Source organism: Tenrec ecaudatus, unplaced genomic scaffold, assembly GCF_050624435.1.
Source record: "Tenrec ecaudatus isolate mTenEca1 unplaced genomic scaffold, mTenEca1.hap1 Scaffold_1206, whole genome shotgun sequence".
In the NCBI taxonomy this organism is placed as follows: Eukaryota; Metazoa; Chordata; class Mammalia; order Afrosoricida; family Tenrecidae; genus Tenrec; species Tenrec ecaudatus.
This window is the reverse complement of record NW_027457767.1, coordinates 50893-67541: the sequence shown is the minus strand read 5'-3', so window position 1 is coordinate 67541 and position 16649 is coordinate 50893. Positions and strand designations below refer to the sequence as shown.

General features: G+C 52.1%; 1 gene segment (V, D, J or C); it reads left to right on the top strand.

The window, feature by feature from the left end:
* The first annotated feature begins 438 nt into the window (after nucleotides 1–438).
* Nucleotides 439–9440, top strand: LOC142435987 (immunoglobulin heavy constant gamma 1-like). The segment is given in 7 exon segments: nucleotides 439–568; nucleotides 5267–5580; nucleotides 5934–5946; nucleotides 6040–6369; nucleotides 6452–6772; nucleotides 9054–9184; nucleotides 9357–9440. Coding segments are annotated over 7 exon segments (1323 nt in total).
* The last annotated feature ends 7209 nt before the right edge of the window (nucleotides 9441–16649 follow it).

Below are 16649 nucleotides of genomic sequence, written 5' to 3'. Positions count from 1 at the left end.
CATGGGCACCCCAGGGGTTGGAGAGGGCACTACAGGCAGCCCACAGTGACTGGGGCCTCTGCCTGCAACCACCATCTCCCTGGTTGCAAGGAGACCAGCCTCCCCCACCAGCCCACATGAGATGCCCTGCCTGGTCTGGTTTCCCCCAACGGGCTCAAAGACAGGAACCAGCCAGATGAAAAGGGCCCTGGGGGAAGCCAGCAGTGCCAGCATGTTTCAATCCCATTCTTAGTGGTTCCAGCCCTTGGTGGGGTCCGCCCCTTGGGGGCCTTGTATGGGAGGGGCACAAGCCTGCCCTGGTGAGGGGGCAGCACAGGACACTAACTCAGTGAGTCCAGAGGATGGGGAGCATCACACCTGTGGGTGTGTGGAGACTCATCCAAGGGAAGGGGAGTTGAGGGGCCTCAGGGGGAGCTGCCAGGACCAGGTAGGTCCTGGATGGACAAGCAGAGGAGCCACCAGGCCGAGCAGACTGAAGGGGTGACCACAAAGAAGTGGGAGCTGCCCATTGCAGGGACCTCATCGCTGTGGCTGGGATGCAGCGATGCCAGCGTAGCAGGGGCCCAGGGTAGGCAGGGCTGGGGGTGCATGGGCTCTGGATCCTTGCAGACAGTGCTGGGATGGGGGTGCAAGGACTCCAGGGAAGAAGGGAAGAAAACAATGCCTGGCAGGCCTGCGCAGGATCGAGGGGCAGAGAGAGCAAGTGTTCAGAGTAGCAGTCCTGGTGGGGCGGGTTCAGCACAGAGGGGTCCCCCAGTGTCCAGAGAGCCCCACTTGGCCACATGGTGCCGGCAGCCATCTCAGGGCAGGGTTGGAGGCAGTATTCCCAAGGGTGACCACCCATGGGTGCAGCCAGGGATGAGGACAGTGGGGGCAGAGGTGTTCCTGTGGACAAATGCTAGTACGAGTTTGGAGACAGTGACAGGGGACAAGACGAGGTAACCAGGAATAGACATTGAGCTGTGAGATCCAGCCATGTTGGAAGGTCAGTGCTTGCCTTGGTACTGGGGAGCTTAGGGGCCAGCGCTGAGCTGGGGGTAGATGGTGTGGCAGGGAGTGGCCTGGCATGGGACTCTGGAGGATCTCAGGTGGCAGGGAGCAGGGAAAGGAGTGGTGCCTCAAGGCGCTACAGTGGGAGGGGTGGTACAAGCAGCAATCTAGAAAGTCTCTTTGGAAGCTCAGATAGAGACTGGGGGCTAGAAGGTATGGGCTGGGAGATGACAACTGGGTGCTGGGTGCTGAAAGCAGGTAGCTGGGAGCTAGATGTGGGCAGCCAGGGCAGATCTTGGAAGCTTGGTGCTGGGTGCTGGGAGCTGCGAATTGGGATGTGAGTGTGAGGCATAAAAGCTGGGTGCTGTCAACAGAACGCTGTGTGTTGGGAGCAGTTTTCTGAAATCTGAATGGTGGGTGCTAAAAGCTGGATACTGAGAGGTGAAAGTGGGGAACTCAAAGCTGAGTGCTGGAGCAGAAAGCTGGGCTGTAAAGCTTGGTCTTGAGTAATAGGTGATGGGAGTTAAAAGCTGGGTGCTGAGTCTGGGAAACTGGGTGCTGGTGGCTGGGTGCTGGAAGCTAAAGCTGGGTAATGGGTGCTGGGACCTGAATGCTGAGAGTGGGGAGCTCAAAGCTGGGTATTGGATGATGGGTTCTGGGAGCTCAAAGTTGGCTTCTGGGTGCTGGGAGCCGCGTGCTAGGTTTTGAGAGCTGAATGCTTCGAGCTAAAACTGGATGCTGGTTGCTGGGAGCTTGATATTGAAGCTGAAACCTGGGTGCTGGGAGCATAAAACTGGGTGCTAAAGGCTGGGCACTGGCAGAAGAAAGCTGGGTGCTCAGGACCAGTGGATGAATGCTGAGGGCTGGGTCTGGGTCTGGAATCCGAGTGCTGGGAGCTGAGAGCAGGGTACTGGGTGCGGGTGGCTGAGAAGTGAGAGCTGTGATGTGGGCACTAGGTGGTAAGAGCTGGGCGCTGAGGATAAGAGCTGAGAGCTGAGACTCAAGAACACTAGCTAGGTGCTGAGCGCTGGATGCTGGAGCTCCGAGGCTGCGTGGGTGGTCCCGGGTCATTGGAGGTGTGCATTTGGAACTGGGCATTGGAGAATGAATGCTGCGGGCTGGCAGGTACTTGCTAGTAGCAGGGAGCTGGGTGCTGGATGTCGAAAGTGGGTACTACTGTCTGGGTGCTGCCTGCCAGGTGAGGGGAGCAGCAGCTGGGTTCTGGGAGCAAAGGGTTGTGTGAGAGCTTCAGGAATTATCTCTGGGCAGTGCGCATGGGATCTGGGTGCTGAGGGATAGGAACTAGGAGCAGGGGGCAGTGGGAGAATGCTGTGGGCTGAGCGGTAGGCACGAAGTCTGGGTGCTGGTTGCCGGGTGTGTGATCCTGGTGGCTGGGACCTGGAGCTGGTTGGTGTGAGCTGTGAGTTGGGAACTAGTAGCTAGTGGCACTAGTAGTTCTAGTGGCACAGTGTGCTGCTAACTGCAAGGTCAGCAGTTCAAAACCATCAGCCCTGCCGAGGCAGAAGGACGATGCTGTCTACTCCATACAAAAGAACATTCTCACAAACACACTGTGGTGGCTTCACTCGGTCCTAGAGGGCTGCTCTGAGCTGGTATCGGCCCACTGGCATGGAGGGAGAGAGCTAGGTGTGGGGTGCTGAAGCTGGGAGTTGGGGCATGGGAGTTACTGCTGAGGGCTAGAGACTGGTTGCTGAAGCTGGGAGTTAGGGGCTGGGATCTTAGGAATGGGAGTTTAAACTGTATTCTGGGAGGTGGTATCTCATAGCTGAGGGCTAGGGGCTGGGTGCTGAGGTTGGGTGTGAGGAGCTGGGAGTTGGGGCATGGGAGTAATAGCTGAGGGCTAGGGACCGGGTGCTGAAGCTGAACTGTGAAGTAGAGGCTTGGAGCTCAGGCTTGGGAGTTTAAACTGTGCTCTAGGAGGTTGTATCTCATAGCTGGCGGTCAAGTGGCTGGGTGCTGAAGTTGTGAACTAGGGGCTGGGAGTTCGGCATGGGAGTTTAACCTGTGCTCAGGGAGTTGGTATTTCATAGCTGAGGGCTATGGGTGAGGGCTAGGGGCTCGGTGCTGAAGCTGTGAACTACGGGCTGTGATCTGGGGCGTGTGAGTGTGAGTTGTTCTCTGGGAGCTATCAGAGAGCTGAGGACCAGGGGCTGGATGTGGGTGCTCAAAGCTGTGTCCTGGCAGCTGGTGGCAGAGCAAGCCTCCAGGGACATGGTCTGAGATCTGGAGGCAGCTATATGCAGACCAAAGAATGAAAGGGAGGTTCATGGTGGGCTACTGGGGGAGAGAAAGGGGTGAGCTGCATGTTGGGAGGTGGAAATAGAGGCTGAAAGGTGAGAACTGGGGGTCTGTGAGTTCAAGCTAGGGGCACTTGGCTGAGAATTAAGGACTGGGAGGAGGGGCTGGGGGTTAGAGGCCATGGGCTGAGCTTTGGGGGCTAGAAGTGTGATTCAGGCACTGAGTGGGCATTGGGTGTGGGCACTGGGGCAGGGTGCTGGGGGTGGAGGCCTGCTGCTCCCACCAAGGAGACGGGGCCTTGACAACTGAGCAGAGGAGTGGAAAGGAGATTATCCTGGAAGCCCAGGCCCAGGCTCAGTGCTGGGAAGTGAGGGCATGTGGCGGGTGAGAAGGGGACTGGCAGCTCTGAACTGGTGGCAGTGCCATGGGTCTGAGGCTAGAGACAGGGGCTGGGCTCAGGGAGCTGCAGGGTACCTCTGAGGGCAGGAGGCTGGGAGGCTCAGGGTCCTGCAGGACCAGGATCCAAGATGCTGGGAGGGAGGTGGGCACCCTGGGCTGAGCATGTGAGGAGGCACTTGGTCTGCATTGACAGAAGGGCAGCAGGGAGCAGAGGCTGCATATGGCCCTGGCAGGAGCAATGGGCCTGGTGGGAGGGGATAGCTGGTTCAGAGAAGGGATATGGTGGCAGAGGCCCCTGGGCTGAGGGGGAAGTCAGAGGCTCTTCAAGAGGGCTGGGCTCTGTGTCAAGAGCAAGCTGCCAGAAGCTGGGCTCACAAGGTAGTTGATGGGGCAGGAACTCAGCAAGGAAAGGTGGGGGAAGAGAGACTCACCAGCAGGGCCAAAGTCTCAGACCTGAGTAGTTGAAGCCCTTCCTCCAGCTGAGGCTCCTGCCCAGAGCACCAGCACCACTGAGGAGGTTCCTGGGCAGGGAAAGGCTAAGGCCTGGGTGGTGGTGGAGGGGAAGAGGGTGAGTCAGCCCAGCTTTTGCACACTGGGCCATTCTGGGCGTAAGCTGGTGGCCTGGGAACCAGGAGAGCTGAGGAGGGGACGGTTTCCAGGCCTGACTCTAGGTCTGGTGGAGCAAGGCAGGTGTGGAGCCAGGAGACAAGCGAATACTGGGCCTCCTGAGGGTCTACAAGGACAGGGGCCAGGGAGGACGGGAAGGCCACAGTGGGCCTCACTGGGCACAAGATCAAGGTCAAGGGAAGCAGGACCTCAAGACTCAGAGAAGCAGGAAACCGGGCAAGGCCGGGGCTCTTACTGGGTCTGTGGAAGTCAGTGAAGGGGCATAGGCTTCCAAGCCCAGGAGGGCAGTGAAGGAGCCGGCCTGCAGGACCTGCCCTGACACTGGCCCTGCAAAAGCTTCCCTGCAATTGGGTGAAAAGGGGATCGGGGGTTCATGGAGACCCAGCCTGAGGAAATCAAGAGCAGGGCCCCAAGATGCTCCGGACAGAGAGGGTGGGACTGGGGTCAAGGCAGAAACCACGACCAGAGCTAGCACACTCCAAAAGAGGGCCTGGCTGGGGGAGCAGTGGTCATTGGCACGGAGATGACAAAGAAGGTGACTTGAGCAGGGATGTGTGTCCAGGGAGTATACCAGACCCGGTGTGGCATCTGGCAAGAATAGAAACGGGCCACTCATGTCTGACGCTGGCAGGTGAGCAGAGTGGGAGGGGCCCTAGAGGCTGGGAAACCCCCAGGCAGAACAGGTCCAGTTGACTCCCGGAGAGTTGGCCTGGGGGACCAAGCTGAGCCCGAGGCCCCGGATATGAAGTGAACCAGAGCCACCAGAGGTAATCATGGAAGGGGTAACCCCAGAGCTACTCCACTGTGGTTCCATCATGGGCCCTGTGGGGTGAGGGCTCTAAGGTGGGATTGGGCAGCTGGGCAGGTGCGATGTTCCACTGTGACCATCAGGTGGGCTCCATTGGTGCCCATCAGCGCAGAAGTGGGGCCTCATGGGAAGGCTGACCAACTTGGTGGAAGCACAGAGTCACGAGGGATCCCTCTCTTACAGACAGCCCCAAAGCACCATCGGTCTATCCCCTGATGCCCAAATCCAGAGATGCATCTGACTCCACGGTGACCTTGGGCTGCATGGTCAAGGATTTCTTCCCGGAGCTGGTGGCAGTATCCTGGCCCTCTGTCCCCCAGGCTGATGTACACACCTTCGCACCCATGCGGCACTCATCTGGCCACTTCTCCCTCATCAGCATGGTCACCATGCCCTCCAGCAGCTGGCCCAGCCAGGATTATGCCTGCAGCATCACCCACACGCCCAGCAAGACCAAAGTGGACAAGAAGTTTGGTGAGCCTTGGGCAGGGGCACAAGTGAGGAACCACATCCCAAATCCACAGCTGACAGGCTCAGGGTCCTCCTGAAGTCCTGGACATACCCTGGGATGCAGAGCAGGCTGGTGATCCCTGCCAGTCTTCCCCACCTAAAGAGCTACAGCTGTGTGCCCTCCCTGGTGTTCCCATGCCAGTCCTAAGGCAGGCATAGGCTTAAGGCCTAAAGACTAGCCCCTGGGCTGAGTAAGGTGGTGGGTCTCAGAGTTTCAGAGAAGAACTGGCCTTGACCCCCACCCACCTCAGCACTGATCTCCTCTGCACCAAGGTCACCTTGCTCCACTCTGTCTTCTCTCTCCCCAGTGCCAGATGTCAGCTCAAGAGCAACCACTGAGTGTAGATGCCCAGGTAATGTGAGCACGACCTTTGTGAGAGAGCCCTGTACAACACCCAGCCCCCTCAGCCTCCCACCCTGTCACTCATCTCAGCTCTGTTCAGCAGCTCCTGAAAATCTGGGAGGACCTTCCGTCTTCATCTTCCCACCCAAGCCCAAGGACACCCTCATGATGTCCCGAAACCCGGAGGTGACCTGTCTGGTGTTGGACGTGGGCCAGGATGACCCCGAAGTCCAGTTCAGCTGGTTCGTGGATGGCACAGAGGTGCACACAGCCAAGGATGGGCCGCAGGAGGAGCAGTACAATGGCACCTCCCGCGTGGCCAGCGTGCTCCCCATCCTGCACCAGGACTGGCTCTCTGGCAAGGAGTTCAAGTGCATTGTCAACAACGGGGCTCTTCCTGCCCCTGCTGTAAGGACTGTCTCCAAGGCCAAGGGTGAGACAGGAAGTCTTAGGGCAGAGGGTATGGGCTTTTCCAATCTCTATGATGGCTTTAACACCTTCCCCTCCCACCACAGGACAGCCTCGGGCCCCTCAAGTGCACACCATGGCCCCAGTCATCCTTGAGAAGGACAAGGAAATGATCAGCCTCGTCTGCATGGTACATGGATTCTACCCCGAGGAGATCAATGTGGAGTGGAAGAGCAATGAGCAGCCTGTGCCCCAGGCCAACTACGTGAACACGCCTCCCCAGGTCGAGGCTGACGGGACCTTCTTCTTGTACAGTAAACTGATGGTGCCCACTAACATCTGGGATAGAGGATCAAGTTACCATTGCGTGGTGATGCATGAGGCCCTGCACAACCACTACACCCAGAAGGCGATTGCTCGGTCCCCGGGTAAATGAGTGTGGGTTTGCTGGCGCCTCCGCTTCCTGAGGTCTCAAGTACGCATGTGGAACCTCCCTGTAAATACACCCCCTCCAGCAGATTCACCTTGAAAATAAAGCAACTAGCTCAGCGCTGGGGTCCTGCGAGACTGGCATGGTTCTTTCTGAGGTCCATGGGAGCCCGGTTCTGCCAGACTACGTGCTCAGGCAGGGACTGAGGCAAGCCAGTGGTTCCCCCGCTTGGGATCCCCTACCAAACAGCAACGGCCCATGGTGGCTCCATGTCACATGGAGCTCCTGCTGTCCCAGGGCATCTCTGAAACCAGATAACTCTGCACACATGCACACAGCTGGTTGTCTGAGCCAGGGAGGGCACTGAGCAGGTTCCTCCATGACCCCTGAGCTCTGAGCCATGGAAAAGAAGCCCCTCCTGCTAGATGGCACTCTGGCACCCTCAGGTCACCACCACTCACACACCACACACATGACAGCAATCACATGCTCACCAGTGCAACACCCACACAAGCAAACATCCAGACATACGGGTCCAGATTCACACTAGCATAAATGCATGCATACGCAGAGATAGACATGCACGATCTCACACACACACCTGAATATATGCAGAAGCACATGCAAAAGCCCACACGGGAACACATGTTCACACACATAAATAGGCACACAGGCACTCACAGTCATGCACACACATGTACATACACACATGTATGCACACAAGTATACACATGGATACCAATGAACTTACACACATGCACAGCAATATATGCACACATGAGCAAACACATTTAGACTTACCCAGAGGCAGGTATATACGCACTCACATTCATGCACACACATATACATACACACACATTCATACAAATATATACAAGCCCCCCAGTGCACACACCCACACATGCAGACATATGGGTCCAGATTAACACTAGCATAAATGCATGCATACACAGAGAGACAGACATGAATGCACTCACACACACCTGTATAAATGCAAAAACCCACACGGGAACACATGTTCACACGCATAAATGGGCACACAGGTACTCACAGTCATGCACACACATGTACACACACGCATGCACACAAATAGATACATGGACACAAAAGAACTCACACACATACACAGCTATACATGCACACACGAGCAAGCAAACATATTTAGACTTACACACAGATGCGTATAAACTCACTGAAGCTCATACATGGAAACGCACACATGGGCACACAAGAGCTCACTAACACACATACCCTTACACATACATGAACAAACCCACACACATAGGCAGATGCACAAGAACTGGACACACGTTCATTTACTTAGACATACACATAGACACACAAGCACGTGTACATGGATAAACACAAGGGAACACATGAACACACACCCTCAATAAGAAACAGACGTACTTACACATACCCACACACTCAAAGAGCACATGGTCACATGTGTGCATGCATGAACATACACACAAGCATGTGCACTGACAGACGCACACAACACATGCCTCGCCAGGTGTCCCTGTGAGCACATGCCCTCCTGCAAACACACAGACCAGTCTCATACCACCCCAACCCACATTGCCTGCACAACTTCTCCCTCACCAGCCTAGAGGAGTCAGCCCAAGGGAAGGCACCTACACCCCCTCCCAGACAGGGCCTCCAGGACAACCCAAAAGAAGGGGCTGTCCAGGGCCCCTTACCTCTCCACAAGTTCACTGCTCTGATGGCGAAGCCCAGGGATGGTGACCCACGCACTCACCCTCCTGCCCTCTCACACACAGTCAAAGCCTTGCACCGTCCCTGTCACTGTGGGTTCTCTGCTCACCACTGGGACTCCCTGTGCCTTCTGCTGTCCCTCATGGCCTCTGGGCCTTCTCAACAGGACAGAGTTTGAAGTCAGGGAGTGGAAGGGGCTCCATCAGAGTGGCCTTGTCCCCAGATGACCCTTTAGGGTTCCCTGACCATCCCTAGGCCAGAAGCCAAGCGAGAGGCTACGGTTCCCAGAGTTGGCCAGGTCTCCATGGAGGCCCAGGGGCTTCTAGCCATGCTAAGGTGCAAGCTGTAGGACAATGACTGGACTGAAGACTGGGGAGAGAGCCAAAGCCAGCCAAGCACAGCCAAGGAGAGTTTACCCTGGGGCCATGCAGGCCCTGCCCTACCGAGGAGGGGACAATAGATCTACCTTCAAATAGATGAGTCCTCCCTGCTGCCCACCCCCAATCCTTGAGTGCATGTTGGGGCAGGACATGCTCACTGACCACTCTTCCCCTGTCCAGAGATGCCCCCAGATGAGAGTTGCGCAGAGGTCCAGGAGGGGGAGCTGGATGGGCTGTGGACCACCATCACCATCTTCATCACCCTCTTCCTGCTCAGCGTATGTTACAGCGCCACTGTCACGCTCTTCAAGGTCAGCATCTCACCACCTTGCCCCAAGCCAGCCCCCAGTCCACTGCCCCCCAACAGGGCTCCTCACCCAGCAGCAGAGGCTCAATCAACCAGGCTGCCCACCTGTGAGGGGTAGGCAAGGGGCGGGGTGGCTGGGGATGCCCTGCTCACGACTACCCCCATGTCACCCACAGGTGAACTGGATCTTCTCCTCCGTGGGGGAACTGAAACCCACCATCGTGCCCAACTACAGAAACATGATAGGCCAGGCAGCCTAGGACCTGCCCAGAGAGGAATACACCAGCAGCCTCCGTCACCCCCGCACCCATACCGATCAGCTCTGCATCCATCCAAGCCCTGTGTTGACCTCTAAACCTGCTGCCCTCACTGCTCACTGCCCTTGGACCCCGCTGGCTCACTTTGTTCCCAACAACAAACTGCAGAACATAGACAGAGCTCTAGACGCCCAGGATCCATCCTTAAACACCATGTCCATTGGACCACCAGCACTGCTGAGACACCACACTAGGAAGGGTTGGACCATGGGTTCTTGTGTCCACTTGGATCAAGTCCACAAGTTTCAGGCCCAGGGCAGAGATATGGAGACTCAGAGTCCCTTGGGGGGACTGCCTGGACCACGGCTGGGGAACCAGGAGCACTGTCCATAGCACAGCAACGACGCTCCTCATGCCTTGTGTGCGCTTCTGGTGACCAGTTCCCGCTGGAGGACGGCTGTGCGTCCCTCACCATCATGTCTGTGGCCCCAGCATGAAGCACTGGTGATGTTCATTGGGGCACAGAGGGTTGTCTCTGGCTTGGGAAGGGCTTCCCATCAGATCCCAAACTGCTGCGGTGCCCTGTCGGAGGTCTGCTGGTCAAGGTGTTCATTGGTGGTGACTAATTAGTCCCCTGTGCCTCTGTTTACCTTGGAGCTAAAAGCATTGCAAAGTAACTCAGTTCTTTATGACCTTACAGCTGAAAGCAGCGTGAGATAACTCAGTTCTTTAAGACCTCTTTAAGATTCTTTTGAACCTTGCATGTCCTTGTGTTTATCCTAGAAATATAGTACTGTTATTATTCAAGTGTTTAGAAAGTGTGCCGAGTTAAGTAACATCTGCATAGATAAAAGGTTCAGAATGTTTTTTAAAGCAAATTCTTTGATGTTTATTCTGTAAACATTTCCTTGTGTAAGAAAAGTATAAAAACCAAGGAAAAGAAAGAAACACAAAGCATGGGATTGGGAGGACTTCAGTCTGATGGACTGAAGTACCGAGTATATTCAAAGCTTGGTTTTTATACTTTTCTTACCCGTCATTGGGTCTACAGTTACTTAAAAACAGTGTCCTGTCTTAGGTTGATACATCTGAACTCAATCGTCTTACCCACACATGAGGGCACTGCGGGGGATTAGACCAGCTATCCCGCATCAAGCTGGGTCTGAACTGAGGTGTGCAAATGAAAGGAAAAGAAAGAGACACACAAAGCATGGGATTGGGAGGACTTCAGTCTGATGGACTGTAGTACCGAGTATATTCAAAGCTTGGTGTGGGGCTCAATCCCATGGACAGGTGACCTCAGCTTCTGTTGGTCAGAACAGTGGAGGGAACAACAGCATCCTGGCCACCTGCCTTCCCAAAGCTCCATCTGAAGGGCCGACCGCCCCTCCCTGGAAGAAATGGGAATGGCCTGGCACAGTTCAAAGGCAGAGGTCTGTAGTGAGGGAGAATCCATGCCAACCAGGAAGACATCAGATTCCAGGGTCAAGTGGCTGAGAAGCCCCCTTTAGAGACACCTGGCTGCCGTGCTCCAAGTGGCCAGGGCTTTTCCTGGGAGATGGCAGATTGGCTTCTGGAAAAGGAAGCTGTGGACAATAAGCATGAGGCTGGAATGTGACTGGAATCCAAGGGCTGTCCTTTGGCCGGCAAGACCCTGATGGAGAATTGGAGCAGACAGGTCCTGGGGCCACAATTCTCTGGGCTACCTGTCTCCCATCTTGCCTGTGAGCAAATGCCCAGCCAAGTCCTGCCTCAGACCACCCAGAAGGGCCGGCCAAGTCTTCTTGCTTGCTGGAAGAAAAGTGGCCCAGCTGGAAGGAAGCCATGCAGGGCAAGGACAAGTCCCTCTCCTACTCTGCTCTACGGAATTCTGTACCATTTTCTGCAGCCCCTTGTTTGCATTTCCTGGAAATATGTTGTCCTGGTGTTTGATTCCAATACAATGGCCTCAGCCACTTGAGTATATCATGGAGATAGTCTTTCTACAGTGACACTCATTTAGTCTTTTGGGGGCCAGACCCTTCCGTCAGGCCAGCCCGGCCACGGGTCCAGCGCATTGGCCCTTACTTACACCTCTGCACTGGTTTCAGGCCCCCGCGCCTCCTCCGCACTGGCGGACTTTCTTCCCCAGCTAATGAGTGACCATCAGGCATGCTCTCCATTTGGTCCAGGGCAGGTCCCAAAGGACAGCCTCCTTTGTTAAGAGGGACTGTGCTTGCTCTGCACAGTGCCTTGAGTGACCAGTTCTCCATCCATTCTGATGGCACCAGCTGGTGGAGCCCAGCAGCCCGGGAGCAGTGAACACAGAGTCTGAGATGGGTGGAGTGAGGAGGTTTAAGAAGTGTGCTGGTGCCTAAGGACAGAGCCCCTAGGAGCTGTCTGGGAGCCGTGTCCTGCAAGTCCCTGAGGGACAAGTCACATGCAGTACTGGAAGGGGGTGTTGGGGATTAGAAATCGGCGGAATGACCAGCAAAGAACCAGGAAAGAACGAGATGAAAAGTTTCTTGGAGTCACATCCCAAACCAACATCCCGGGGGTCAAAGGCAAGGGTGAGAGTCAGATAACATAATAACCTGTTTGTTGCCTCGTGGTCGTTTTAAGTATCTAAAAAATGATATCAAGAAAGGCAGTTTATTATTTCAGAGTTGAGACTTAAATAAGCACAATAAAAGAGGCCAAGAAACCAGACAGTGCTATAAGAAATGATTAAATTGTAGAGATGTGAATGAAGTGCCATATGGATTGTGATAAGAGTTGTATGAGCCTCTAATAAAACATTTTAAAAATTAAATAAATAAATAATTTAAAAATCTGTTAATAACAAACCCACTAGATTGTGCTATAAGAAAGTTTTAAAATACTAATGTAAATGATTAAAGAATATCTGACATCAAAACCAATAAAAGGTTATCTTAGATATTTCCATATTGATTCTTAAATGACTTTCTTCACTTTTATCATCGCATGCTAACCTGTGTGATTTATCCTTGCCTATGTGTTCATTTTAGGAATAGGATCATATTCATTTAAAAGTGGACCCTAGACCGCAGTCACTGCATTTGACATATTAGAAGTAATTAGGCAACTTCCCTTCTCGGAGCATATTATGTCCATCCATGAAAATCCCCTTTCAGGTTCTGCGGAACTGACAGCGATTGTTCTGACAAGACTTTTAGCTCTTTGAGCATGCTCAGGAATTGCATAATTCATTCATAACATCTCATGGGAGTTTGGGACATAACGCAAAGATGAAACCAATACCTGCCTGTAAGCTTCTGGCTGTTAAACTTTTTCTCATTACATTATATCTTTGTTTGCCAAAGTAAGAAACACAAAGGAATAAAAATGTAGTCCTTCATCCAAAGTATGACAAGTTTGTGAAATGAGCAAAGAAATATGACAAGCATAGTTCCATCTAGTTTTCATTAGCCTTATGAACATGATGAATACTAACTATGGGCCCTTAGAATGTCGTGTTGTGCAGATGAATGCTAAAATGGAGTGAGGAACATAAATCCATGATTTCTACATTGGTCAGGTGGGCAGAGAACCCTGATTACAAGGGCCATTTTAACAACTGGTTTACCAAACTCAACAAAGAAGTCAGAATCAGTGCTGCCAATCAAGGGCGAACGTCATGAATCTGAACATTGGTCCTAGGACGATGCAGGTCAATGGACAAAGGGAAGGGATGAGCGGCCCAGGTTGGGCTGAGATCCTCTGAGCAAGAGAAGCCGGGAGGCCTGGTCAGCAGAGGACAGGCTTGAAATCCTGGGTTATCCAGGTAGGGAGCTAACAACTTGAAACCAACTAATGCAGATGTCTTAATTAGCTGCCACCTATCTTACTTCCCTGGTGCTCTTAGGAGAAATACGGTGAATGGGAGACTAAGAACAGCAGTCCTTGTCTCACAGTGGTCGAGGCAAAAGATCCAAATCAGCCATCAGTTCTAAGGAGGCCCCTGATTGTTGGTAACCCACAGAGTTCCGTGGTGTCTAACTTCCTACAATGAGTGTCTCTGTAGATTTGTCTCATTTTATAAGGCACCAGTCAACAATGACTAAGTTTTTATCATGTTGCTAATCAATCTTTTTTTTCTTTCACTAAGTTATTTCAGACCTCTGTGCCCCTGGCTGTGTACTGCGGGGTACCTGGATTTTAGATTTCACCTTTCCAAGTTGTGCAGCATTCTTCACAGACCACATCAGAAGTATTGCGTGGAATACCACTGAAAGGGCTGGACTTTAGGCACACCAGTTGGAGATTAGGGAAACCAAACTATTACATTTAACTTAAAGCCATAACACTGTGAGGTGAGAAGCAAGAGCGAGCTGCTCTCCAAATTCATGCATTTGGTTATCAGACACTTTGGATTTAGTTGCTGGCTTTGGAGGTTGCCCATAATCGGCAACTTCAGATGATGGTATACTTGCTATTTTCATAGATTTCTTGTCTTTGGAGGCATTGTTACATTTGGTCCTCTTGTCCAATGTCTTACAGTTCATTCTCACAAAACAAAACTCATGACTCTGTACATGCTGTATATAGAAAGAGATTTATATTAACATGGAAGAACACACCAGCCTGTGTGACCATGAGCTATCGAAGGGATCAGGTATCAAGCATCAAGGAACAAAAAATTATACGATTGTAAATGTGGGGGAGTGAAGAGTGGAGACACAAAACCCATCGGTAGCCAACCAGACACCCCCTTACTGAAGGGTTGTGGGGAGGAGATGAGCCAGTCAGGGTGCAGGGTAGCAATGATGACACATACAACTTTCCTCTAGTTCTTAAATGCTTCTTCCCCCTACTATCATGATCCCAATTTTACCTTACAAATCTGGCTAGACCAGAGTCTGTACATTGGTACAGATAGCAACTGGAAACACAGGGAGTTCAGAACAGATGACTCCTTCAGGACCAGTGGTAAGAGTGGCGATGCCTGGAGGTTAGAGGGAATGTGGGATAGAAAGGGGGAACTGATTACAAGAATCTACGTATAGCCTCCCCTCTGGGGCATGGACCACAGAGAAGAGGGCAGGGGGAGACATTGGACAGTGTAAGATATCACAAAATAATAATTTATGAATTATGAAAGGTTTATGAGGTGGGGGGAGTAGGAAGGGAGGGGGGAAATGAGCAGTCGATATTAATGGCTCAAGTAGAAGGCAAATGTTTTGAGAATGATGATGGCAACAAATGCACATAAGCACTTGACACAATGGATGTATATATGGATAGTGATAAGAACTGTATGAGTCCCCAATAAAATGATTTTTTAAAAAAAGAAATGGCTTCTAGGTTGCATAAATAGGCAAATTCAATCTTATGCAACTCAGGCTTCTCCTGACTGGTGGAGGCTGGTGAATGGGAAACAGGATGAGGAAGCAGAGATAGCAAGGGTCACAGGCTGGTGGATACAGAGGACCAAAGTTGGCCAAATGAATCCACTATCAGATGCCCAATGCCAATTCCTGGGATTGACAGGATATCAAGTAACCAGATATAAATTGATCTCTGGCACAGAAGATGAAGAGCCAGAGGCAATCAGACTCGGGTTGGTCTCTCTCTCTCTCTCTCTCTCTCTCTCTCTCTCTCTCTCTCTCTCTCTCTCTCTCTCTCTTATACAATAGGGCTTATGGCACCACAGGACTGTACCAGTGTGCTACGCAATTGAGAATCTGAGCACCATCCCTTACCCTTACTCAGCATTGTCCAGTTCACATAATCTCTAACCATCGCAGAGCACTGCTTGTCAAATTGGCGCCTCTATGTAACTCTTTAACTATACATACGTACCAAAGACAGTAATAAAGCACATGCACCTAACACGATACAACTCACATGCAAACAGACTAACCTTGCTGGCACCTTATATTTTATAAATGAACTAAACAACACTAGTAGGTGCATGACTATGAAGAATAGTTGAATTTCCTGAAAGACAGATCAAATCCAATCACAGACAGCAGTGTACATCAAGGAAGGTCGTGAAATGTCCTTTTTGACAACTAATGCCACCACATTCCTCTTGTTAGTCATTACTGGCAGAGTAAGCCATGGGATCTACTGATTCAAAATGGCCAATACCAGTCAGTCCATTTCAGCTCTCGGATGCCTAGGATGTCGATCTTTATGTGTTCCATATCATTTGTCACAACTTCTAATATTTCCAGGTTCATACTTCACACATTCCGAGTTCTGTTAGGAGTCCATTTGTGCATCCGTTTCTACTCATTTTGAGGTTCTGTCCCATGGCAAATGAAGATCCCAAAGGTTTGCTCACTTCCCGTCCGACAGTCGCTGGGAGAGAGCAGCTCCTCCTCAGTCACATTATCAGGGTCACTCTTGCCTGAGAGGCCCATAATGCGGCACTGTCTCCTACCATGCTGTGCTCCCATTCATTAGGCCATCAGTAGCTGACAAAGCATCTATGCTTTGCATAATATTTCAGTGGCCATATACTCCAAAATGGACAGCCAATTCCTTCCTCGTAGCATGTTCTTTGTCTGAAAGCTCTGCTGAAATGTGTTCAATTAGGGTCCCCGCTGCCATTCGAAATATCACTGGCATAGCTTCCAACCTCACAGCAGCACACGAGCCACCACAGGAAGACACACTGACCGACGAGTTATGGACAGGCCAAGTAGGCAATTTCAATGGTACAGTATTGGAATCATCACCACTGCATCCTGAAAGGCCTTTCTGGTGGCCTTAATCTCTGCATCTCTCCAGGTATGCCATGTTGCTTTATGTTATGATTTTTCTAGGCAGAGGGGGTTCTAATGTCTTCCACTTGACTTTCCCTACTATAATTGCCCTTATTCGACCTCCCAGTGATCCAGTATGGGATTTCTGCCCGTTGCTGAGTAGGTCTATCCAAAGCATGCACTCTGGAACTGGAGAAATTATTACAAGATGGGTGCAAGGTACCCACTGGACCCACTTCGAGAGGGTGCTGAGCTGAGAGTTCATTAATCCATTGACTTCGCTACACTCCCACTGTGACCAGTGGACTTTCAAAATGGTTTGTGTCTCCTGCGATTAATGACCAGTAATACCTCAAAACCCAGAGGGCAGTATAAAAGGATGCACATCCCTTTGGCGAAGACGAGGAGAAAGACAAAGAGTGTGTTCTTGGAGGGGATGTTGGGTCCTTCCTCGAAGTGACCCTGTCTGCCTTTCATTCAAGGAGTCTTGGGTCTGTAA